This window comes from Microtus pennsylvanicus, chromosome 6 (assembly GCF_037038515.1).
Source record: "Microtus pennsylvanicus isolate mMicPen1 chromosome 6, mMicPen1.hap1, whole genome shotgun sequence".
Taxonomy (NCBI): domain Eukaryota; kingdom Metazoa; phylum Chordata; class Mammalia; order Rodentia; family Cricetidae; genus Microtus; species Microtus pennsylvanicus.
In genome coordinates, this window is record NC_134584.1 from 53,321,817 (window position 1) to 53,347,398 (window position 25,582).

Genomic DNA, 25,582 nt, shown 5'->3' on the forward strand with positions numbered 1-25,582 from the left:
TTTGAGAACAGAATGAACAAAACAGTAAGTAGACTCAACACAGATGAATGGCGCCAAGGCTAAGAGTGGGTACTGCTCTTGCAGAAGACTATGGTTCAGTTCCTAGCTCCCATGTTATGCGGCTCACAAATGTCTGTAACTACAGCTCCAGAGGATTCAGCAACCTCTTGTGGCTTCTTTGGGCACTCATATGCAGATGCCCAAACACATAAATACACCTCCACACATAATTAAAAATAAACATAAGAAAAAAGTATTATTGGATTTAAGGTGACAGAGATATACAGTAGGCAAATTATATTGTAGATCAAGACTTGTGGTTGGTATGGAGCATGTGGTATGAGGACCTAGTTCAAATTCCCACATCCACATAAAACGGTGAACACAATTGCTCGTTCCTGTAACTAACAGCAGTAGGCCCCAGAGACAGGCTAGATAAAAGGGAGCTTCAGTTTGGTGAGAGACCCCCATCTCAAAGCACTAAAGCAGACAGCAATAGAGGAAGACATCCTTCTCTGGCCTCTGCATGTAAACACATGCAGGTTACAACAGAGGAAGACATCCTTCTCTGGCCTCTGCATGTGTACACACAGGCACGTGCACCCCACCCGACAATAGAACATGAACCAAAAACCAAAGGACAAAAGACTGAGTTTCCAGAATGTACACATTAAGGAGAAAAAAGCATGAGTCAGAGTCAAATATATATGCAGACACATGGATACATAAACATATATAAGAACAAAACCATAACAAAACCCTCAAAGATTAAAATGTTCTAAAGCAAGGAAACTAGAGAACCTTAAGAAAGGTAAAGCCATCAGTCACTACAAGTAAGAGAAGCCATTGGAATTCCAATGGAGCTGTCACTGGAGTGCTGTAATAACATAGGCTAAATGTCTTGCCAGAGACGGGTTGCATGGTACACACTGTGTATTATAGTTTAAAGAAAATTAGTATGAGTGGTGCTGGAGAGCTCTTTAGATTAAGAGCACTGGCTGCTTTTGCAGAAAATTCAGATCCAATCAGCAGCACCCACATGGCAACCTAAACTGTTTGTAACTCCGGCTCCAGAGAATCTCATGCCCTTGTTTTTGAGACAGTCTTTCTGTATAGTCCTGACTATACTAGAACTCACTATTAGATCAGACTACACTCAAACTTACAGAGATATACTGTTTCTGCCTCCCCAGTGCTGGGGTTAAAGGTGTGGGCCACCATGCCTGGCTCCCCTTATGACCTTCAAAGGTACTAGGCATTAGACACATAAGTGGTGCAGACATAAATGGAGGCATCACACCTATACATAATAAAAACATAATAAAAATAAAATTGATAGTACTTTGATTCTTATATTGCATACACTAGAGAAATAGGTAAAAGACTCTTCAAGGAACTCAGGTGCATATGAAACCCTGAAAAAGGAATGTTTAAAGTAGAAAGGACTGAGCTATCAAAAAGGATGGAAAAATGGGTAAAGGGGAGGAAAAGGAGAATAGAAATAACAAAGAGCTCAAGTATCAAGCAGGATTAATTTTTTACTTATATACAGAGAATTTATCTATTTTCAGGTTTTGTTTCATGATATTGTTTTGTATTTATTTTACCCATTTTACCTATTTTTTCCCTAGTAAAAATAAAAAATCCAAATCCAAATAACTAATTTCAAATTATAACAAAATTACAGGTGCAACTGAGGACTGCGTGGACTCTAGCCGGTCTTCAAGGCTTTATCACTTGTTTACTTAAACATCTTTAGCTCCACTTCTCGGTCTGTATTCAAAATGCACTGAGGGATCTTCCAATTTGCCTTCCTATTATCCTAGTCAATGTGTACTTTTCCTTAACACCAACCACCATTTCTACATTATGGTCATTTTTCTCTAGCAGTGTATGGTCAGGGACGCTTTCCTCTACTGGTTTAATTTATTGAGGACTTCATACTTTGTCACCATCCTGTTTCTCTAGGCGTGGCTGAGTGTCCAGTGTAGGCTGTGCATCTTTATCACTGCTTTCTTCTTCAAATTCAACCCCTCTCTGCTCAGGTTCTTCTTCCAAGAATTCTTCTGAGCTCTCTGAAGTGCGTGCAGAATATTCTATTCTGGAAAACAAACCAACAGATAAATATAAAATTTAAGGATCCTATTTTTGAGACAGTATAGGTGATGAAGTCAGGGCCTCCAGTACGACTGATTAACCAAAGCATTGTACAATCCTGGCCCTCTTTATTTTGAAAAAGGTCTTGCTAAAATCGTTCAGCCTGTCTTGGGGCTCACTCAAAATCCTCCTGCCTCAGCAACCTATAATCCCTTAGGGAAAAAAAAGGATTTTTTTTTTCCCTCCCTTTTTGTGTTGCAAGAAAGGGTTTCTCTGTAGCTTTGAAGTCTTTTCTGGAACTCAGTGTGTAGACCAGGCTAGCTTCAAACTCCAATATCCACCTGTCTCTGCCACCCAAGTGCTGAGATTAAAGGCGTGTGCCATGACTGCCCAGCTAGAATCCCCTCTTTAAAAAGTTACATTTTATATTCAGAGAGTCCGGTTTTATCCCAGCCTTTTTCAGCCCCAGGCCAGTTGGCCTTGGTGAGTTCCCAATAGAACATCCCCATTGTCTCAGTGTGTGGGTGCACCCCTGGCGGTCCTGAGTTCCTTGCTTGTGCTCTCTCTCCTTCTGTTCCTGATTTGGACCTTGAGATTTATGTCCGGTGCTCCAATGAGGGTCTCTGTCTCTTTTCATCGCCTGATGAAGGTTAGTTAATATTCAGAAGGACGCTTATATGTTTGTCTTTGGATTCACCTTCTTATTTAGCTTCTCTAGGATAGCGAATTATAAGCTCAATGTCCTTTATTTATGGCTAGAAACCAAATATGAGTGAGTACATCCCATGTTCCTCTTTTTGGGTTTGGCTTACTCGGGATAGTGTTTTCTATTTCCATCCATTTCTATGCAAAATATAGCGGACAATGAAGACTACTGAGAACTCAAGAACAATGGCAATGGGTTTCTGATCCTACTGCATGTACTGGCTTTGTGGGAGCCTAGGCAGTTTGGATGCTCAACTTACTAGACCTGGATGGAGGTGGGGGTTACTTGGACTTCCCACAGGGCAAGGAACCCTGATTGCTCTTCGGGCTGATGGGGGGGGGGGGACCTAGTTGGGGGAAGAGGAGGGAAATGGGAGGCGGTGGCGGGGAGGAGACAGAAATCTTTAATAAATAAATAAATTTTAAAAAATTAATTAATTAAAATATTAAAAAAAGTTACATTTTAGATCACTAAGTGCTATTCCATCAGCTTTAGATTCTGTAGGTTCAAAACTAATCTTCATTCAGAAAAAATTCGTTCCTTTTCTTGCCTGTTGTTTAGTTCAATTAAAAACATCACCACTTTCTCTATTTAGACTAGACGTTTCATCTACTCTATCCTACTCTACTGGAATGAACATATACCCCAGCTGACTTCCACTATTTTCAGAGCACAGCTTCTGTCCATGATCAAATGTAATGACTAACTGACATGTCCTAGGACCTGACATCACCCTCTACAGACATTTCTTAGCTATGCGGAGTGGAAACAACTTAAATGTTTAACTGATGAATGAAATTGTAGTAAATATGTACCATGGATGTCTAGTCAATTGTAATGAAAAATTATCATGAAATTTGTAATTGAAAGGATAGAAGTTGAAAATATATACTGTGGTGGTTTAAAAGATAACTGCTTCCACAGGGCACCATGTTTGAATTCTTAGTGCCTAGTTGCTGGAACTGTTTGGGAAGGACTAGGACATCAGGCCTCGTTGGAGGATGTGCTCTGTGTCCTGTTCTGTGGATGAGCTCTCAGCACTGCTCCAGAGTCGTGCCTGTCTGCTTCCTGCCACTCTCTCTACTATGACCATGATGGGATGCTAACCCTCTAGAACTTTAAGCTCCAAATGAACCTTCCTTCTGAGGTTGACTTTGTTGTGGTTTTAAAAAATCACAGCAACAGAAAAGAAACTAAGAAGTTGGTACTGGGGGATGGGAATCTAGAAGACTTTGGGACTTTGGACTAGTTGGCTGCTGAGAGCAGAGGTTGGAAGACAGTGGTGACTAAACTACATGGACTGTGCAGACCCAGCTCAAGAGGCTTCAGGGGAAGATTTTTTTAATGTTTTTATTGAGCTATATATTTTTCCAGGGGGAAGAATTAGCAGCTGGCTAGATACTCATTCTTGTACTATTTTGGCAAAGAATCTGGCTGCCTCCTGTCCTTGTCCTAAGAACTTCCTTGAAACTAAACTGAAAAGTAATGGAACAATTTCTTCAGCAGAGGAGATTTCAAGACAACCTAATAGGTCTTAAAATCACTAATAACCACTCCACAATGTGGTTATGAATAACCACAATCACTCTTCTGCAGATCTACAATGAGAAAAAGCAAGTGGGGCAAAAAGAAATACTAAACATACCGTTTAAAGAGAAAAGGAACACATGAGATATAGAGCTACAGAATTAGGAGTTTTCTATACTGGGGTTCAGTATTTCCTCCCTATGCCCCCTTATGTCTCTTAATGTATATTCTGTGCCTTGTATGTTGAAGTATGTAATTTGCTTTTTTTTTTTTTTTTTGGTTTTTTTCGAGACAGGGTTTCGCTGTGGTTTTGGAGCCTGTCCTGGAACTAGCTCTTGTAGACCAGGCTGGTCTCGAACTCACAGAGATCCGCCTGCCTCTGCCTCCCGAGTGCTGGGATTAAAGGCGTGCGCCACCACCGCCCGGCTGTAATTTGCTTTTTGATTTTAATTTTACAGAGGGTTACAATTGTCTTGAGTCTCAAAAGAGACCTTAAACTTTGGACTTTTAAAGTACTGAGACTGAAAAATTATAATGACTTTTGAAGTTGGATCAAATATATTTTGCACTATGCTATAAGTCAGGGAATGGAATGTGGTGGTTTAAATGGCAATGATCCCCATAGGTTAAGAATTTAAGATAAAGCCAGGCGGTGGTGGTGCACGCCTTTAATCCCAGCACTCAGGAGGCAGAGGCAGACAGATCTCGGTGAGTTCGAGGCCAGCCTGGTCTACAGAGGTCGAGGACTGGCTCCATTGCTACTGGAAAATCCTGTCTTGAAAAATCAAAATCAAACAAACAAACACCCAAGAATTTAAGATAAGAGTTGGAGGGTGGGCACAAGAACTACAAGGGGAGAAGGTTCGAAATGATGTGATACAGGATTCGTGTATGAAAGCACACCTGTGAGTCAGTACAGGATTCGTGTATGAAAGCACACCTGTGAGTCAGTACAGGATTCGTGTATGAAAGCACACCTGTGAGTCAGTACAGGATTCGTGTATGAAAGCACACCTGTGAGTCAGTACAGGATTCGTGTATGAAAGCACACCTGTGAGTCAGTACAGGATTAGTGTATGAAAGCACACCTGTGAGTCAGTACAGGATTAGTGTATGAAAGCACACCTGTGAGTCAGTACAGGATTAGTGTATGAAAGCACACCTGTGAGTCAGTACAGGATTAGTGTATGAAAGCACACCTGTGAGTCAGTACAGGATTCGTGTATGAAAGCACACCTGTGAGTCAGTACAGGATTAGTGTATGAAAGCACACCTGTGAGTCAGTACAGGATTCGTGTATGAAAGCACACCTGTGAGTCAGTACAGGATTCGTGTATGAAAGCACACCTGTGAGTCAGTACAGGATTCGTGTATGAAAGCACACCTGTGAGTCAGTACAGGATTCGTGTATGAAAGCACACCTGTGAGTCAGTACAGGATTCGTGTATGAAAGCACACCTGTGAGTCAGTACAGGATTCGTGTATGAAAGCACACCTGTGAGTCAGTACAGGATTAGTGTATGAAAGCACACCTGTGAGTCAGTACAGGATTCGTGTATGAAAGCACACCTGTGAGTCAGTACAGGATTCGTGTATGAAAGCACACCTGTGAGTCAGTACAGGATTCGTGTATGAAAGCACACCTGTGAGTCAGTACAGGATTCGTGTATGAAAGCACACCTGTGAGTCAGTACAGGATTCGTGTATGAAAGCACACCTGTGAGTCAGTACAGGATTCGTGTATGAAAGCACACCTGTGAGTCAGTACAGGATTCGTGTATGAAAGCACACCTGTGAGTCAGTACAGGATTAGTGTATGAAAGCACACCTGTGAGTCAGTACAGGATTCATGTATGAAAGCACACCTGTGAGTCAGTACAGGATTCGTGTATGAAAGCACACCTGTGAGTCAGTACAGGATTCGTGTATGAAAGCACACCTGTGAGTCAGTACAGGATTAGTGTATGAAAGCACACCTGTGAGTCAGTACAGGATTAGTGTATGAAAGCACACCTGTGAGTCAGTACAGGATTCGTGTATGAAAGCACATCTGTGAGTCAGTACAGGATTCGTGTATGAAAGCACACCTGTGAGTCAGTACAGGATTCGTGTATGAAAGCACACCTGTGAGTCAGTACAGGATTCATGTATGAAAGCACACCTGTGAGTCAGTATGAAAGCACACCTGTGAGTCAGTACAGGATTCGTGTATGAAAGCACACCTGTGAGTCAGTACAGGATTCGTGTATGAAAGCACACCTGTGAGTCAGTATGAAAGCACACCTGTGAGTCAGTACAGGATTCGTGTATGAAAGCACACCTGTGAGTCAGTACAGGATTCATGTATGAAAGCACACCTGTGAGTCAGTACAGGATTCGTGTATGAAAGCACACCTGTGAGTCAGTACAGGATTCGTGTATGAAATCACACCTGTGAGTCAGTACAGGATTCGTGTATGAAAGCACACCTGTGAGTCAGTACAGGATTAGTGTATGAAAGCACACCTGTGAGTCAGTACAGGATTAGTGTATGAAAGCACACCTGTGAGTCAGTACAGGATTCGTGTATGAAAACACACCTGTGAGTCAGTACAGGATTCGTGTATGAAAGCACACCTGTGAGTCAGTACAGGATTCATGTATGAAAGCACACCTGTGAGTCAGTACAGGATTCGTGTATGAAAGCACACCTGTGAGTCAGTACAGGATTCGTGTATGAAAGCACACCTGTGAGTCAGTACAGGATTAGTGTATGAAAGCACACCTGTGAGTCAGTACAGGATTAGTGTATGAAAGCACACCTGTGAGTCAGTACAGGATTCGTGTATGAAAACACACCTGTGAGTCAGTACAGGATTCGTGTATGAAAGCACACCTGTGAGTCAGTACAGGATTCGTGTATGAAAGCACACCTGTGAGTCAGTATGAAAGCACACCTGTGAGTCAGTACAGGATTCGTGTATGAAAGCACACCTGTGTATCAGGTGAGCACACCTGCGAATCAGGTGGTGCTGACATACGCCCACAATCCCAGCATTCAGGAAGCAGAGGCAGACAGATTTTTGAGTTTGAGGCTAGACTGAGCCTGTAGAACACAACTAGTGGGCCTTGAAATTCTTCTCTCTCCTAATTTTACTTACAAAGTTTTACTTATTTTTAAGCACTGACCCCAAAGAAATAAGTGGACAGTGACAGAGGACAGCCAGTGGTCTCTTCTGGATTCTGTATGTGCTCACAGACACACACACACACAAAAAAATCTTAAAAATTCACAAAGAAAACTTCATTACATTAAATAATTGTTCATGAGACTACTACATAGTTATCTACATACAGTATTCATTTCACACTTTACATTTAAATATTTACTTACATTTTATTAAAATTAAATATTTAATTATCCCTATCTAAAATTATTTCCTACTCAAAGTAACAGATTTTTTTAAATTTGAGGTAATTTAACATCTAAAGTGACAAAGCTGTGGATTAACTAAATGATTGAATTAAATGGTTAGTCAGAAAAGTCTAATTTTATTATAAAATATAAAATCTTGCTTTCTATCAGATGTTAAAGAGCTGCAAAGATGGCTCAGTATAGCCTAGCTATAGAAGTCCTGGTCTCAATCCCCCGTACCATATAAACAAGGTACTGTGGTACCCAGCTTGCAATTCCAGGCCTCAGGAGGTAGAAGCAAAAAGAAATGCCACATAGCAAGTTTCAGACCATGTGAAATTCCCCCAAAACTGAAAAATTCAAAGACACCTTTTTTTGTTATTTTCATTTGTTTCAGAGACTTGCCATACAGCACAAGCTTGCCTCAAACCCCTGGCAATCGGCCCGTCTCCGCCTCCCAGTAGTGGATTATAGACACGAGTCACCACATCTCATTTGGAGATAAAATTTTACCAAGAATTCTACTGACTGCCAGGTCTCTGGAAAAACTGACTGTACTATTTATGTTTACTACTATCCAGTAGCCTGGGTAAAGTGAATTAATTATAAAGTAACTGAATTTTCTTTAAATAGACTTCAAGCTTCAGCATTACTGAAACCTACCCTATCAAAGTTGATGAATATTCTGGGATAATATAATGACCTGAGTACTCTGGGTTTGCACACATGAAGACTCTACAGTGAGTCAGAAAATAACATTCCTGGGAACAGAACCCAAATACAAACCCTTGGGCAAAGCCACCTGCTGCAGCACAGTAGAGTAGCTCACCCTTCAGGACCAGACACCAACAGTAGGAAAGCGACAATCCACGAAATAATGTAAGCGAAACACCATTTCTTCCTTACTTGTTTACTGAAGCCACAGCTGAAGTCTGGGCAGTGTTCTCATCTTCACCTTGAGAACTACTAAATTCAGAATCCTGAAACCTCTTTCCGATCTTTGGTCGCTTTAGATGACTGCTTCGAGTTCGAGTAGAAACAGGCGTCTTTTCTGGACCTGAGGGCAAACCAGGAAACTGCACTGACTTTGCATGGGAAGGACTACCTATGAAAACACACAGAAATGCAAGAACTATACCAGGCTACCCCACCCACTGCTCACGGTACAGTTTTCCTCCTTCCTTCAGCTCAAGCTAAGAAAACATCAGCATTTGTTTTCATCACAAGATTACTGCCAACGTTCACTCCTCGTATTTCTCCATTATCCTGAGGGTTACTACATCCATGTTCTCTCCAACCGATTTTGGGGAATGATACAGACATTATGATCTCTATGTTACAGGAAAAGGAGGAGGGGGCTCAACCGCACCCCCAGTATTCACACAGAGTAGTAAAATCGGGGAAGTAGCCGGGCGGTGGTGGCGCACGCCTTTAATCCCAGCACTTGGAAGGCAGAGGCAGGCGGATCTCTGTGAGTTCGAGACCAGCCTGGTCTACAAGAGCTAGTTCCAGGACAGGCTCCAAAACCACAGAGAAACCCTGTCTCGAAAAAGGAAAAAAAAAAATCGGGGAAGTGGTGCATGAGAGTCCAAAGCCAAAACACTTACTAAAAGAACAGCTGATTTTCTTACCTTCAGAAGTGCTAGCAAAGGCATCTTTTAGGGAATGGATCTAAAATAGAGACAAAGGTTAATATCTAATGTTTTTAACTGTCCTTTCTTACTACAGGCCTATTTTGTTCATAGTTTCAAAGAAAAATATTTAACTGTATTCAAACACTACTTTTTGTTAAGAAATCTACCTTCAAAATTAAAAGGTTATGTTATATTCCTTGGTTTATTGTAAGCTTAAGAGTTTATCCAAGGATCTGAAATGTTACATGTTTACCTTGGAATGTCCTGGCATTCTGTCTACAGTACCTGCTCTCCTGGCTTTTTCTGCATACTATCTTCACTTAATAGCTATTGTTGATGAATCAAAACATACAAATAGTTTTTTCCACTCTTTGATTTCCAAAGCAAGTATTCCAAACATTATTCCTTATCTACATTAATGGCAATAGCAATCACAGTCATTCTAGCAATTCTGTGAAGAAATAGCAATAAGTCCTTCCTATCCCTCCACCAATCACAAAGCTTGTGGATTTTAAATGAAGGTTCTCTCAGAACTACCCTTTCCTATCACCATTGCTTTGCACAGACCTTTATTATCTTAAATCTAAATAATTCCAAATAGCTTCTTCCCTGGCCAAGTCCCTTTAACTATATTCTATCTAACCCTTTCCATCCAATAAACTAATGCTTCGCAGTCAGACTGTGCAATCCTTTGCTTAAAACTTTCAAATCAATACCTTATCACTGTACAGAATACAGAACAAGTTTTCAATAATTAATTTCTTCTATATTAAGTATATCATTTCTGAATTATTTTACTTTTCTTTTACATGCTATACCTCTAAAATGACCTAACAACCCTTTTCATAGAACTCCACCTGCCCTTTAAATCATCCTGTACTATGTACCTTTATCATTTGCTATAACTAAGGCCATCATTATGCTGCAATTTATTTATGTTTCCAACAGCGGATCATCTAGTTCTCTCATGTACTTTATCTTTGAACCTCCACTGCTTGCCCTAATACTTACTCCATTACAAATGCCATCCACTCATTCACCTACTACACACTTACGCAACCACACCATGGGAGGCGAACACATCAAAAGATCTATTTAGAGTTGAAGAAAAGTCATCCTATATTTCAGAACCGCTAGTAAGGTTATTTGAATTTGAAAGTTGACAACAAAAGAAATGACAAATGTTTTGAGGTGACGGATATGCAAATTATCCCGATGAAATCATTACATAATGCACATAATAAAATGTCACATTGTACTGCAGAAACATATGCAAATATTATGTGTTAATTGAAATTTAAGTCTAATTATAGACTTTAAAGTAGTTAACTGTGGCAAATGCATAATAAAAATCTTGCCTTCAAGAAGTCTGTAGTTCAACTAGAAAAAATAAAAATGATAAAAGGTAAAGAGAACCACATGTGATGTTTTATGTACAAAACAAGTAAAAGCAAGCAAAATACCACCATCACCAAAAACATGAACCATGTAGTCAAAATAAAATTACTGTAAGTGGTTAAAAATTTTTCTTGAACTAAAGTATTACGAAGAATATCAACTTCAAAAATGACAGAAAATACAACTTATGCTATTAATCTTATGACATATTGCCACTACAATGTGTTCTCATTCAACTATTTGGCTTTATATTAAAATAAACGATAGCCCTTATTACATTTGTGGGAAGAGCAAGGTTTTCAGTTTTTCTTGATTTTATGGTAATTGAAAATAGTCTGTGAATGTGTCTATCTGAGGAATATGGACTGTAACATTAAAAAAAAAAAAAACAAAAAACAGAGGCTTGCCAGGCATGGTGACAGACACCTTTAGTTCCAGACCTCAGGAAGAAGAGGCAGGTGAGTCTTTGTGAGTTCCAGGACAGCCAGGAAACATAGTGAAACTCTGTTTCAAAAACAAACAACTAAAGAAAAGAAAAAAGAGAGCAAACACTATGATGTCCTAAACATAGAAATATATGTAAAACCTGATTTTGTAGTAGTCTTATTGCTTATGCTATCCTTAGACAAGTATAAAAACTTTTCAAGTATTGTCAATTTTTAAGACATGAAATATAAATGGTAGAGGGGAGCAGCGAAAAATGTAGAGCTCAATAAAAATTAATAAAAAAGAGAAAAAATACAAATTGTAATTAAATATACATAAAAAATAACGGCAGCTAATAATATGTGAAATAGTAATATATATTTTCCTTTTAGGTACGTACAATTTAAATTAACTTTACTTAGCTTATAAGACTTGTAAAAAAAAGCATTTAATCTTTAATAATCAGTTGACAGAAGTCACCAAGAAAATGAATGCAGTTGTAATTACTTAAATTTGTTGAATAAACTGTAACATTTGAAACTTAAGCAGAGCCTTGTAGTGTGAGCCTACAATCTGTACTGTTCATGAGGCCATGAGGCTGAGCATATTTTCAAGTTCAAGGCCAGGCTAGACTCTAAGCCAGTCTAAGCAACATGGTGAGACCTACCTCAAAATAAAAAGTAAAAGCGGGACTGGGCTAGGGATGTAACTCAGTGGTAAAACACTTCCCTAGCACACATAAGGCCCCATGGCCAATGTTCATGATCACCAAAATGATAAACAACAAAAGCAAAGGACACAAAAACATTACTATTTCCTATGACGGTCAAAGAGTATACCTGCATCTCACTAGACTGACTGTCTTCCATTCCAGGCTCATATTCTGGTACAGCAGCAAGACCATACTCTCCAGACACAGGTCTTTTAGCTTCATATTGAGAAATCTCTGTATACAGAAAACGTTTAAATATAAACTAATCATATCTGATTTTCATTTTAATAATATCTGGTGATCTTCATCAACTCCCAAGAGCAGCATAAACAAAAAGGATCAAGAATCTAGGTATGCTGTGTCTCCTTTACAACATCTTATGCCCAATCTTTGATCCATAAAGCCTAGGCCATGCTTCTTCAATAATACACTCATTTTTACTCATAATTCCTACTGAGGCAGTTCACTATTTAAGATAGTTCTAGGTCTGTTTTTGTCTTTAAATTTTACTTTTATTCTTTTTTTCTTTCTTTTTTTGGAGATAGGGTTTCTTTGTAACTTTGGAGCCTGCCTAGAACTTGTTCTCTAGACCAGGTTGGCCTTGAACTAACAGAGATCATTCTGTCTCTGCCACCTGAGTGTGCCACCACCACTCAGTTAAGCTTAATTTTACTCTTTTAGACTTATTTAATATACAAGAATATTTTGTTAGTAAGTATGTATGTATACCATGTGTGTACCTGGTGCCCAAGGAGGTCAGAAGAGGGTGCCAAATCCTATGGAACTAGAGTTATACACATGGTTGTGTGCCGCCATGTGGGAATTGAATCCAATTGTTTACAAGAGTAACAAGGGTTGCTTAACTCTCCAGCCCCCTCTAGGTCTGTTTTTTATTAGTGACTCAAAAGTAAAAGCACAATAAAAACTTTAAAAGAGGGTCTGCAGCCAGAAAGACCTCAGCAGTGCTCTGAGGTGTGAGGCACCAGCAGCTGGTGCTGCTTTTTAAACTGTCCCATATCCTACTGGTCTTACCTGCAACTTTAACTGCTTCTCTCTGTAATGCTCTGGTGACTGGTATCCGCTGATGCCAATGACCTACCCCTTCTACTTCCCACAGAAGTTCATGATCTCCTGGGTACTTTTCAAAGTATTGCTTGGAAGCTGAAAAACACATTTAACAATTTCCTAGATATCTCAAGTAGCAAGAAAGAAGAGAGGAAAGTGAGGTGCCCAAGTCATTCAACGAGGTAGCATAATCGGATACCAAAAACATGACCAGGGTATCTTACTAAGACTACGCAGCGGTCTCAGTTACAGGGAAACTCTTGAGACTGGAGAGATGGATTTCTGGTTAAGAGCATTAGCTGCTCTTCCAGATGACCTGAGTTTGGTTCTTAGCACCCAAATGCTGGCTTACTCCAGTTCCAGGAGATCCAGTTCCCTCTTCTGGGCTCCACAGGTGCCAGCCAAACACTCATAAACAAAATAATAAGTATGTCTTTTAAAAAGTAAAAATCTTACAAAATTCCAAATAAGAATTTTAAGTGCTAAATCTAAAGAACGTCAGTATAATACATATATAAAAGGATATCATTATGTAAGGTTTAAAATCATACTACACAAAATGGTAAGAGGAAAACATGATAGTCTGTCAAAACAAGTCACAGACAAGAAGCCAAAGACTATTTCTACTTGGGTGGACTAACTGAACAGATAATTCAGAGAAATACAAAGCAGGAGTGAAGAATGTGCAGCACTGCGGACAATACCACTCAAATGTGTACTATAAAGGACAAAAACCATCACAACTGTAAACCACTCAAATGTGTACTATAAAAGACAAAAAACATCACAACTGTAAACCACTCAAATGTGTACTATAAAAGACAAAAAACATCACAACTGTAAACCACTCAAATGTGTACTATGAAGGACAAAAACCATCACAACTGTAGACCACTCAAATGTGTACTATGAAGGACAAAAACCATCACAACTGTAGACCACTCAAATGTGTACTATGAAGGACAAAAACCATCACAACTGTAAACCACTCAAATGTGTACTATAAAAGACAAAAAACATCACAACTGTAAACCACTCAAATGTGTACTATAAAAGACAAAAAACATCACAACTGTAAACCACTCAAATGTGTACTATAAAAGACAAAAAACATCACAACTGTAAACCACTCAAATGTGTACTATGAAGGACAAAAACCATCACAACTGTAAACCACTCAAATGTGTACTATAAAAGACAAAAAACATCACAACTGTAAACCACTCAAATGTGTACTATAAAAGACAAAAAACATCACAACTGTAAACCACTCAAATGTATACTATGAAGGACAAAAACCATCACAACTGTAAACCACTCAAATGTGTACTATGAAGGACAAAAACCATCACAACTGTAAACCACTCAAATGTGTACTATAAAGGACAAAAACCATCACAACTGTAAACCACTCAAATGTGTACTATGAAGGACAAAAACCATCACAACTGTAGACCACTCAAATGTGTACTATGAAGGACAAAAACCATCACAACTGTAAACCACTCAAATGTGTACTATGAAGGACAAAAACCATCACAACTGTAGACCACTCAAATGTGTACTATGAAGGACAAAAATCATCACAACTGTAAACCACTCAAATGTGTACTATAAAGGACAAAAACCATCACAACTGTAGACCAGTGAAAATAAAAACAATCACAAGGCACACTATGCTTTTTAAAGCATATGAGCATGCAAATATGACATCATGAGAAAGAAGGCCTCAGTAGAGCAATTGTGTCTGGGGAGCAAAGGAAAAGGGGCTTACAAAGAGCTCCAAAGGGAAGAACTACATATAATAATAAACTGTACAAAACTCCCTGAAGAGCAGCTAATGTCTTTAACCACAAAGCTATCTCTCCAGCCTCAAGAGTTTACTTGTAACTGAGATCACTGCATACTCTTGGTGAGTTACCTTGGTCATGTTTTGGTGTCAAGTTATGCTACCTTAATGAGTGGCACGGTCACCTCACTTTCCTCTCTTCTTTTTTGCTATTTTAAGAGATATTTGAAAATTATCTGCTGTAGGAGCTCCTTTGGCCAAGAGCCTTTAAGATACCAGCCCACTTGGGCGTGGTCTTATACTATAAATGCAGCTGTAAAGCGTGTGCTTGCTTCCGTTCTCACTTCCATCTGCTAGATTCAGTTCCTGTTCCCCGTTCATGCAGAGGATGACTGTGATCTACGACAGTGATCTGTGAGTCTCCCTAAATAAATAACCCTTTATTGTAAGTAATCCTGAACTAATGTGAGATTATTTTGTATCTTCCGCCATCAAATATTTGAAATGCTAAATGTTTCGGAGTTTTTAATATTTTAAATACTTGCATAGGCTATACTATTGAGCATACTTAATCTGAAAGTTTTAAATGCTCTGAAACATGAAACTTTGAATGACAAATGCTTAGTAAGTTTCAGACTTGGGAGCATTTTACATTTTGGTGAGGCATTCTCAGCCTATATGTAATTCTCCTTAAAACCAAATTTTTGTTAAATTTGTCTAATCTGTATACTAAACTCAAGAGCAGTAGGATACTATTCTATCATATGAACAAATTATAAATACCTAGTGTGAATCCACAGACTGACTTTTAATTGGGCATTTTCCAGTCCTTCTCTCAAACCATAAGTCTATGTCCCGGGCTTGGAGCAAGAAGAAATCCAATGCAAGGAAACTCTCACACATAAAGACTGTTCCGCAACCACCATACATGTATCTCTTACCCCAAATGCTTGAGACAGAAGTCTATTGATTTTTTCCAGATTTTTTAGTATTTTCCCAATCTTAAATACAAAGCCTTTTTTTTATATATACACACAGCCTGAAGATAACTATATATAATAGTTTCAGTGTGTCTATCTATGCGTTGTGACCTGTCATGAGAGCACCAAATCAGTGCTCAGAGTTGTTTAGATTTTTACGTCAGCCATTGACTGTCTGAGATGCTACAGGGAGAAAAGCAAAGATGACTGTTAGGTACCTAGACAGGAATTAGCAGGCTTGGAAGCCAATCAAGATGGACCCTTCCCTCACAACCTGGACTCACATTTACCATGAAAAAGTGCAGGTTTGGGGAAATACTGTGAACCATTAAGGGAAAGCTACTTCTCCTGGTCTTATTTCTGGCCCTGACATAAAGACATAGCCTTTCTTTCTGTCTGTCTTTCTTTCTTTCTTTGATTCATTCATTCATTCATAGATAATTGGAGATATAACATTTTGTTTATTTGTTTGTATATCTATTTTGGTCTCTCTATGTAGCTCTGGCTGTCCTGTAACTCACTGTGTAGTACAGCCTGGCCTTGAATTCACAGAGATCTATCTGCTCAACATCCCAAAGAAAACATTATATACTACAGTCCCCTCCCTTAAGAGTAAACACACACACACACACACACACCAAAAAAAAAAAAAACCCTAAAGAAAAACCAAAAAAGCTAAGCAACAATGAGGGCTCAAGGGGGCACATGTGAATCTCACTGTGAAGGGAAAGTAGAACAGACATCACAGGTTGTGGGGGAGGGGAGGCTAAGCGGGAGGATGGTCACAGGAACAGGCGGTATCATGTGGGGAAAGGATGGAGGGAGACTACTAAAGAAGACAACTGGAATCAGGGACATCTTTGGGATAAGCTAAAACCTAGTGCAATGGAAACTCCCGGAAACTTACGAGGGTGACCCTTAGCTAAAACTCCTAGCAATGGGAGATACGGAACTTGAACTAGCCATCTCCTGCAGGCAGGCAGGACTTCCAGTGGAGGGACTGGGACTACAATCCAGCCACACAACCTCTGACCTATAATCTGCCTGCTTTTATACGATATGCTGGGACAAAGGTGGCACAAAAGTGACAGGAGTGGTCAATACATGACTAGTCCAGCGACAGAAGCCACCCGACAAGACCTGGAGGGTCCAGGAACTAGGATGTTCACCCAAACATGACTGGAAAAAAGTCAATGAAATGACCAGTAACGATATTCTGCTATGCTCAGTTAGGTGCCTAGTCCGTCTGTTATCAGAACGCCTTACCCAGCAACTGATGGAAACAGATGCAGAGACCTACAGCCAAACAATGGGTGGACTTCTGGAAATCCAGTGAAGAGAAGGATCATGGAAGTCAGAGGGGCTAAAAGCACCGTGAGAAAACACGCTGAGTCAACTGACCTGGGCTCATGCGGGCTCACATGAACTGTTAACCAGAGAACTTGCATGGGACTGACCTGTACCCTCTGCACATAGGTTACAGTTGTGTGGAACACCTGGCAGAGGGGTTGGGAGCTGTCTCTAACTCTACTGCCTATTCTTGGGATGGGACCCTTTCCTCCTGCTGGGGTGACTCGTCCAACCTGAACAGGAGAGGAGGTGCCTAGTCTTGCTATAACTTTATTTGCCATGCCTGGCTGATATACATGGGAGGCCAGCACTTTTCTGAAGGAAGGTAGAGGGAGTAGATGAAGGGAAGGCTGGGAGAGGGACTGGGAAGACAGGAGGGAGGGAGGGGAAACTGTGATTGGGTAGGGAAAAAATTAACTAACTAAAAGAAAAAGGATTATAGTTTAAAAAAAGTTAACCCACTGGGCTTGCTAATTACTTGGGCAGGAGTTCACCCCTCAAGAAAACTGATTTACTCTAAGATGTGTTAAGGAGATGGGAGGGATACTTATCTGCATTTAGAGATAATGGCCTCATCCATCCCAGGAGCCCTTCTCTCGTGGCAGTTGCTCACAAATACTCACTGCTAAACCTGCCACTTCTCTAAGCTGAAACCCAAGTGTCTGCCTTCCTTTTTGCCCCTTGTGGTCTATTCTTGGGATACTGACCACAAGTCCCAAACACTCTCTGATGTTCTGGGATTTCTCACTATTTTTTCTGTACACCCTCAGCCCTTGCACATCTCCACTGTGACTTTCACTCTTCCTTCTCTGTCTGTCTCCTCCTTGCACCTTCTGGGACTTACAGCATGGAAATCCTGTGGTTTATCACTCAAATTCTCGTTTGATTCTTAAGCTTTCTTCTGAGTCTTTTTTTACTTTTTTTTTTTATCAAGGACTAAGAACCTGTAAAAGAAATTCTAACTTCTCAGTAACACGTGCCTTGTTCAAATCTATGTTAAAAACACAGTAACCTTGCAGAGCACAAAACCAACATAGTGCTGCTATACAGAATGGCAAATATTTTTTAACAGTTCTTTTTATGTGTACGGGCATTTGCCTGCATGTATGTCTGCACCACTTGCACATTTGCTGCCCATGGAGGCCAGAAGAGAGAAGAGGATCCTGCAGGACTGAAGCTATAGATGGCTGTGGGCCACCACGTGAGTGTTGGGAACCAAACACAAGTCTTCTGGAAGAGCAGCTAATGCTCTCTACTACTGAACCATCAAAATAGGAGATTTATTTATTTAATTTAACTTTTTTTTTTTTTTTTTTTGGTTTTTTGAGACAGGGTTTCTCTGTGGTTTTGGAGCCTGTCCTGGAACTAGCTCTTGTAGACCAGGCTGGTCTCGAACTCACAGAGATCCGCCTGCCTCTGCCTCCCGAGTGCTGGGATTAAAGGCGTGCGCCACCACCGCCCTATTTATTTAATTTATGTATATGCTTACTCTTGGATGGTGCACGTGTAGTGTGCAATGTATGAAGTACATGCACATGCATGTACCTATCCATGCAGAAGTCCAGAAGATGTTTCTACCTTCCTCTATTACCCTCTGTTTATTATCTGGGATGGGGTTTCTTACTGAACCCAAAGCTCACAGTTTTGGTAAAGCTGGTTGGCCAGCAAACTCAAAATAACCCATCCACCTTCAACCCTCAAATGCTAGGGTTACAGGCACTTATGGCTATGCCCAACTTTTCCATGGGTGCCGGGAATCTGAATTCATGTTCTTTTGCCTTTAAAGCAAGTGTTCTTACTCAATGAGCCATGTCCCCAGACCCACTAATGTCAAATTATTAGAAATAGAAATCAGGAAAACAATCTCATTTACAAGAGCCTTAAAATACCTAGGAATAAGTTTAACTAAAAAGGATGAAAACTTCCTATAAACAGCATATAATACTGATACAAAACTTGAAATGAGGGGCTAGGGAGATGGTTCCACTATCAAAAAACAAAAATACACAAACAATTAAACAAACAAACAACTTGCTACTCTTCCAGTGGACCTGAGTTTAGATCCCAGCAGCCATGTTGGGTGGCTTACAACTTGCCTATAACTCCTGCTCTAGGAGATCCAATGTGATTTCTGGCATCCACAGGCACTAGCACACATGTGGCCTGGCTGGCAAACAGACAGGCACACATGCACGAAAGCACTCAAGCATACAGGCATGCACACACGCATGCATCCTAAAAGATGGTTTGTTAGAGAGGAGGAGTAGAGGTGAGAGAGGTCAGAACCTAATGAAAAGCCTCTCTCCAACACCTATTCCACACTCAAGACTATTAAATAGTGTATACTTAGATTTAAGAATTCCATTGTAAGAGAGACTATGAGCTAGTGTAAATTAATATACAAGTAGAATGGCCTGTCTCTGATAACTGTAGGGGTACAGAGGACCTTGCTCTCAAAGATAAGCACTAGGGAAACCAGGAATGTTGAACATGCAGGGTCATCTATTCAAAGGAAGAGATATATAACCTGTTTTCTGACCAGAAGGCTGGAAACTAAGGTGGTTAACAGGCAAGGCAACCTCTGTGCTATCTGTAGGGCCAGGCCACATCTGGCTCCCCCAGGCTCCCACATACAGGTCCAGAAATGGCTAATAGCCTGGGTGACCTCTGCACTATCTCCATGACTGTTAAGAGCACTTGCCACACTAGGCCCTTAAGGTAACACAGGTAGCCTATCTATAGAACCATCTTCATGCAGGAAGTGACAAGTACTTTGAAAAGAATTTTGATGAAATTATGCCTTAAGCTTTATGGTGGACATGGGCTTGTGTTACACCAGGAAATTCAAATATGCTTAACATAAACCATCAGTGTTGGACTCAGGAAACTTGAACCAACACTGGTTAATAAGTCATGTTAAACTGGATTTCCTTCTTGCCCTGGATTGCTACTCTGCTGCCATGGCATTTGCAGAGAACCACAAAATAGGGTTTATTTGTAATCAACTCTGAAAATGAGAGGTCATTAGGAGCTTTGGTTATCAGTGGAGGTAGGGGTGGAAGTGGCAGACAACCTAAGTAAGACATCTATCTCTAAAGGGTCACCCTGAGAGAGATGAAAACTACAGGTTTTTGGTTGTTTTTTTTTTTTTAAAGATTTATTTGTTATGTGTACAGTGTTCTGTCTGCATCTGCATGTATGCCTGAAGAGGGTGCCAGATCTCTTTACAGATGGGGGTGAGCCACCATGCCTCTGGAAGAGCAGGCAGTGCTCTTAACCTCTGAGCCATCTCTCCAGTCCCTACAAGAGGCTTTAAAATTGGAGGGAAATCTGAAAAATACAGTAAGTATAGTAAGAAAGGCACAAAAACTTTTCACCTGAAAATAAACAAGTTTTAGAGAAAAAAAGTCTTGCAGAAAATGTTACAACTTCCTTGGCCCAGAATTCCAGAACTCAGAGGTTAAGGCAGTAAAATCACCATTTCAAGGCCAACACCTACACTGTACGACCCTGACTCAAACATTAAAAAGGTTATTATGTGCCTCGTTACAACTAGATACCACAGAATAAAATTACATTAGAAAGTTAAGCCTTAGAAAGCAAAAAGTTCTAATCTTATTCTCTGGAGAAACACATTTCAGGTGACAAGTTTCAGCTTGGTCCACTCACCTGTGTACATGAGAGAAGACAGCGGGTACCGCAAACCAAGGGCTTCTTCTGTAAAGGAATCAACAAAGTCCTCCAGCATATGAAGCCCCAAATCTTTTCCTCTGTATTTCTTTCTTATAAACATTGTATCAAGAACTGGCAGTTGGTAACTCTGAGTAAGAAATGAGGCACATAAGCTTCCTGCAGTAGTAAGAGAAACCAAAGAATTTTACACATTAAACTACATGTACATTTAGTAAATGACCTAATGTTTCTGAATAGTTTTTTCCCTTATGTTAAGAAGTACAAAGAACTGCATATATGTATCACAATTTTTGTCATACACTCTAATTGTATTCATGTGATAAGAATAATTCTTATTTTATATTTGCCTGTGGTTAAGTAATATAGAACAGCTCATTCCATTTTATGATATACATACTTGACTATGACTATATGTACACAACACTACTGCTATCTTTAAACATAACCTTAACCTTCTCCCTGCTCTACCATGGACCAAAACTGCTAAAACCATGAGCCAAAAACAAATCTCCCTTCAGGTACTTTTGCTCAAGTATGTAGTCACAGCAACCAGCAAGCCAGATTAGAACAACATTATACAAGAAAATGTTATTTGGTAATAAAAAAAATGAAGCATTGGAGCTGGAGAGATGGCTCAGCAGAGAACCCGCATTTGGTTCCCGCACCCACATGACGACTAACAACCATCCACAACTCCAGGTCTGGGGTTCCAGTGCCTTCCTCTTCTGAGAACACAAGACATACACATGATGTGCAAACAAAACAATAATACAGATACAATGAATAAATGTTTTTTAAAGAAGTATTAATACACACTACAATATATATGAGACTAGGAAACAAACTATTAAGCCAAAAAGAAAAAAAAAGCTAGACACCAGTCACATGATGTATGATCTAGATTAATTAATGGTTGTCAAAGCCTGGAAATGGGAGTGACTCCTATTGTACACAGTTCTGTCTTTTGCAGTAATAAAAATTATCTAAAAATGGTGAGATATGATATATCTGAAACAGGTAAATTATGTGTTATGCAAATATACAAAACTGTTGTTTAAAATACAAATAGCAATTTAGGCATTTGATGTATACCATTTATAACAAATTTCTGTCAGGACAGTCTTCAAGTGTACCCATTTTCTCACTTTCTCCGTAAGTCTCACCCCCCTGGGGTCCAGTTACTCACCCTGGTCTTTCTACACAATCCACAGCAACAATCAGAAATCCTGAAGCAGTAACAATACCTGGTGCCTTTGCCCAGGGTGCAGCATTGCAGCCTCTTCACTAAACTGTCAACTCTGCTCACGTGCATTCTACTGGTAAGCTGTCAAGAGCTGTTTCTGCTAACTTAGAAGCTGGCTCTGGGTAGAGATGTCCCCAGTCCCTTCCCATTTCACACCTAAACAAGTCTGTCACAAAGGATCCTCTAGGGCCCTTGTCTGGAGATGTGCCCTGTCCTCAAATACACAAACCAACAGAAAAACAAAACAGAACAAAAAGGAAGACACTTTGTGACAGGGAGGGAAGAGAACAAAATAGCCCAAGGGTAAAAACATTATGTTTTTAAATATAGCTAAAAAAAAAAAGTAAACTATTTCCAACAGATGTTACTATTGTTTATCCCATGATTTAAAAGTGAAAGAGAAGTTGGAAGTTCAGCTATGAGAAGCACATCCCTGGAGAGAAATCTCAATAGGGAATTCCAGCTGACTGTCTCAACTTCCCTAGTTGGTCTCAGCTGGTTATTATGAGCACTAGCTTTGATGATGTCATCACTATCTGCTGGAAGCCTTACTGGGGAGACTGCTCTGCCAGTAACTCTTGATCAGGAACTCCAGCTGGCTGCCTTAATGAGGCTTCCCCCACTCGGTTTCTGATGGATTTAATGACATTACCTATTATTTGTTCTTTTACTTGGAAGCCTCAAAGGGGTGGGGGATGACATGGGACACTCTGTAAAGATACACTCTACCTACCAACCAACCTCAATGGGGTTTTCTCAATTGATTTCTACTGGATATTTTAAGTACCTTATTTAATGATGTTTTGTGACCTATCTACAACTTACTATTATCTATTCTTACTGCAGTTTGCTATGTATTTAATAAATGCACTCATTCAAAACAAAACCTATGGGGCTACAGAGATGGACCAGTGGTTCCTACACGGGAGCTGGGTTCAGTTCACAGCACCCACATGGTGGCTCATAACCATTCAGAACTCTAGTTCTGTTGGATCTGACTCCCTCTTCTGACCTGTGTGCGTACCAAGCATATACATGGTACACATACATACATGCAAGCAAAACACTTATACAAAAAGCATGATTGTTGTAGGTGACTCTCCAGACTAAACAGAACACCTGCCCACGCTGGGCACCTGGATTCCCACAGAGCTGTCTGGTGCCGTGCCATCCTGAAATCTCTTCACTGCTTCCCTTCACCATAGCGCAGAATTAACTCTTTCTTTGGCCTAGAGACCTTTTAAGATACAACCTCTATGCTCTCCAAATTCTGTCACTCCCTCTCTATAAACCAGGCATGGTAGCCACCTGCAATTTCTGAAGCGTTCAAATCTGTGTCTCCATTTTCAGCTTCCGCCTGAGTTCCTTCATCAGTTCATTCAGAAAAGCTTCTCCTTACCTTTCTATTTAAAACAGCACCTCCCGGGGAGAGGGGGTGGGGTAGGGGAGAACTGTGGATGGAATGTAAAATAAAAATAAAAAATAAAGTAAAATAAACAAATAAATAAAACAGCCCTTCCCAAACTCTCTCTCAGCTGTTCTTTCCCATCTCTTCCTCTAAAACCTAAGTTCTTCAAGGATGGAGCTTACATTTTTATTATTTCAATTTGTCCCTCTTAATCTTTCTCCCTCCTCTTTCCTCCCCCTTTCCTCATTTGTATGGCTCCTAATAATAACATGAATAAATGCACTTCAGCAAAGACTTTAAGATCTAAGCACAGAAATCACAGACCTATTCTGCCACAATGAGCAGCTTCCTCTTCTCAGGAACCCCTTCTTTGTCCTCCAGGAAGGCATTCCTTCACCACCCTAAAACCACAGTTAGCATCTCATAAAAGGGTCTGCGTGGGAATAGCTTTCCCACACTGTATGATATGAATGCCAAACAAATTGGGTGTTCATTTTTTTATGCTATTTAAGTCAGTTAGGTATTAGCTATTCTAAAGAAACCAATCCAGAAAAACTTAGTAAGGGTCTAGTTTAGGCTTGAGTAATACTTCTCACAGTCATCCAGAGGGTATTTCAAATTACTTGACACTATCTAACAAGCCAGGCTAAATTTTACTGACTTACAAAAGAATTACTACTCATCTTCAGAGAGCAGAAACTCAGACCCCATCTCCAGCAACGTTTTCTTCTCGGTCTCTACCACTACAGTCCTCACTGGGCCCTTCTCTCATCTCAACTACCAAAGATCTATTAAGAACTTCTTGACTTTAAAAGATAACTTTCCTACTTACCAATCAAGTGCTATAAAAACCATGTCCCTAATGTGCTGTGGACAATAAAATGTCACCTGTCTTAACATGGCCTTTATGACACTACCCAATGTAATCTTCACCTTCACCCCTCCAACTTTTTGGTGCTTTGTTCTGTAGTAAGATTCTTCTCTTTATTTTTTCCAATGTTTTAGTCCCACAAGTCAAGCTTATTTCAACACACTCTGCACATTTGCAACTCTCCTTTACATACTTAGATCCCATGCATGTGATTACTAGCATGGTCTTTTCCCTTCCCTACATCTCTAACTTCTGATAACCCTACTGACCCTCCAGGGACACTTTCAAATATTTTTCTTAGTGGCACTTCTTCTAGGCAGAATTAAGTAATTAGTCTTCACCAACTACTCTTGCTAATACATTAAATGCATCATTCATTACCATGAATGATTAGGTGTCTACTGACTACAACTTTTTGTTTTGTTTTGTTAGGGTTTATTTTGTCTCATTCACTAGATTTTGGTTGTTTTGAGGTGGCCCAGAAGGTAAAGGTGCTTGCTGCCAAGCCCAACTTGAGTGTATCCCTAAGACCCACATGGTGAAAGGCGAGAACTGATTCCCACAATTGTCTGACTTTCATACACGCACATGCACACAGAAATATTTTTTTAAAGATTTTATCTTATAGCTACAGGTGTATCATTTGCCTACTGTATATGTGAAGAGGGAAAAGAAAGTGAGAAAGAGCTGGGCGTTGGTGGCACACGCCATTAATCCCAGCACTTGGGAGACAGAGGCAGGTGGATCTCTGTAAGTTTGAGGCCAGCCTGGTCTACAAGAGCTAGTTCCAGGAAAGGCTCCAAAGCTACAGAGAAATCCTGTCTCAGAAAAACCAAAACCAAAACCAAAAAAAAAAAAAAAAGCAAGAAAGAAAGAAGGCAAGAGTGTTTTAGGTTTTCTTTGGGACAATTTCTCAAAAATAATTTCAGGGGCTAGAGAGATGGCTCAGAGGTTAAGAGCACTGACTTTCCTTCCAGAGGTCCTGAGTTCAATTCCCAGCAACCACATGGTGGCTCACAACCATCTGTAATGAGATCTGGTGCCCTCTTCTGGCATGTAGGCACACATGCAGACAGAACATTGTATACATAATAAATAAATCTTTGAAAAAATAATAATTTCAGTTATGCTTCAGTTTCCTTTAAAGAAAAGGTACTCCCTTGAAATAAAGAAGTTACTTTCTGATCTAAAGGCTGGCATACACAGCCTTAATTCCACTACTAGCCAGCAGAGAGAGATGCAGCAGCACCTCACAGCTTTAGGATATGGCACCAGAATAGCAAGAGCAA

The 25,582-nt window shown here is 40.0% G+C and overlaps 1 protein-coding gene across 3 annotated transcripts in view; it reads right to left on the reverse strand.

Annotated features, from left to right (window-relative positions):
* Fam169a (family with sequence similarity 169 member A) overlaps positions 1 to 25,582 on the reverse strand; it is a 67,165-nt gene that overhangs the window by 6,053 nt on the left and 35,530 nt on the right. For all 3 annotated transcript variants that reach the window (XM_075976258.1, XM_075976257.1, XM_075976256.1), the window contains exons 6-11: positions 20,748 to 20,927; positions 12,927 to 13,055; positions 12,022 to 12,128; positions 9,356 to 9,395; positions 8,631 to 8,781; positions 1,945 to 2,101 (exon numbers count right to left, since the gene is read on the reverse strand). In XM_075976258.1, coding sequence (XP_075832373.1) covers positions 1,945 to 2,101; positions 8,631 to 8,781; positions 9,356 to 9,395; positions 12,022 to 12,128; positions 12,927 to 13,055; positions 20,748 to 20,927 — 764 coding nt within the window. The remainder of the gene's footprint in view (positions 1 to 1,944; positions 2,102 to 8,630; positions 8,782 to 9,355; positions 9,396 to 12,021; positions 12,129 to 12,926; positions 13,056 to 20,747; positions 20,928 to 25,582) is intronic.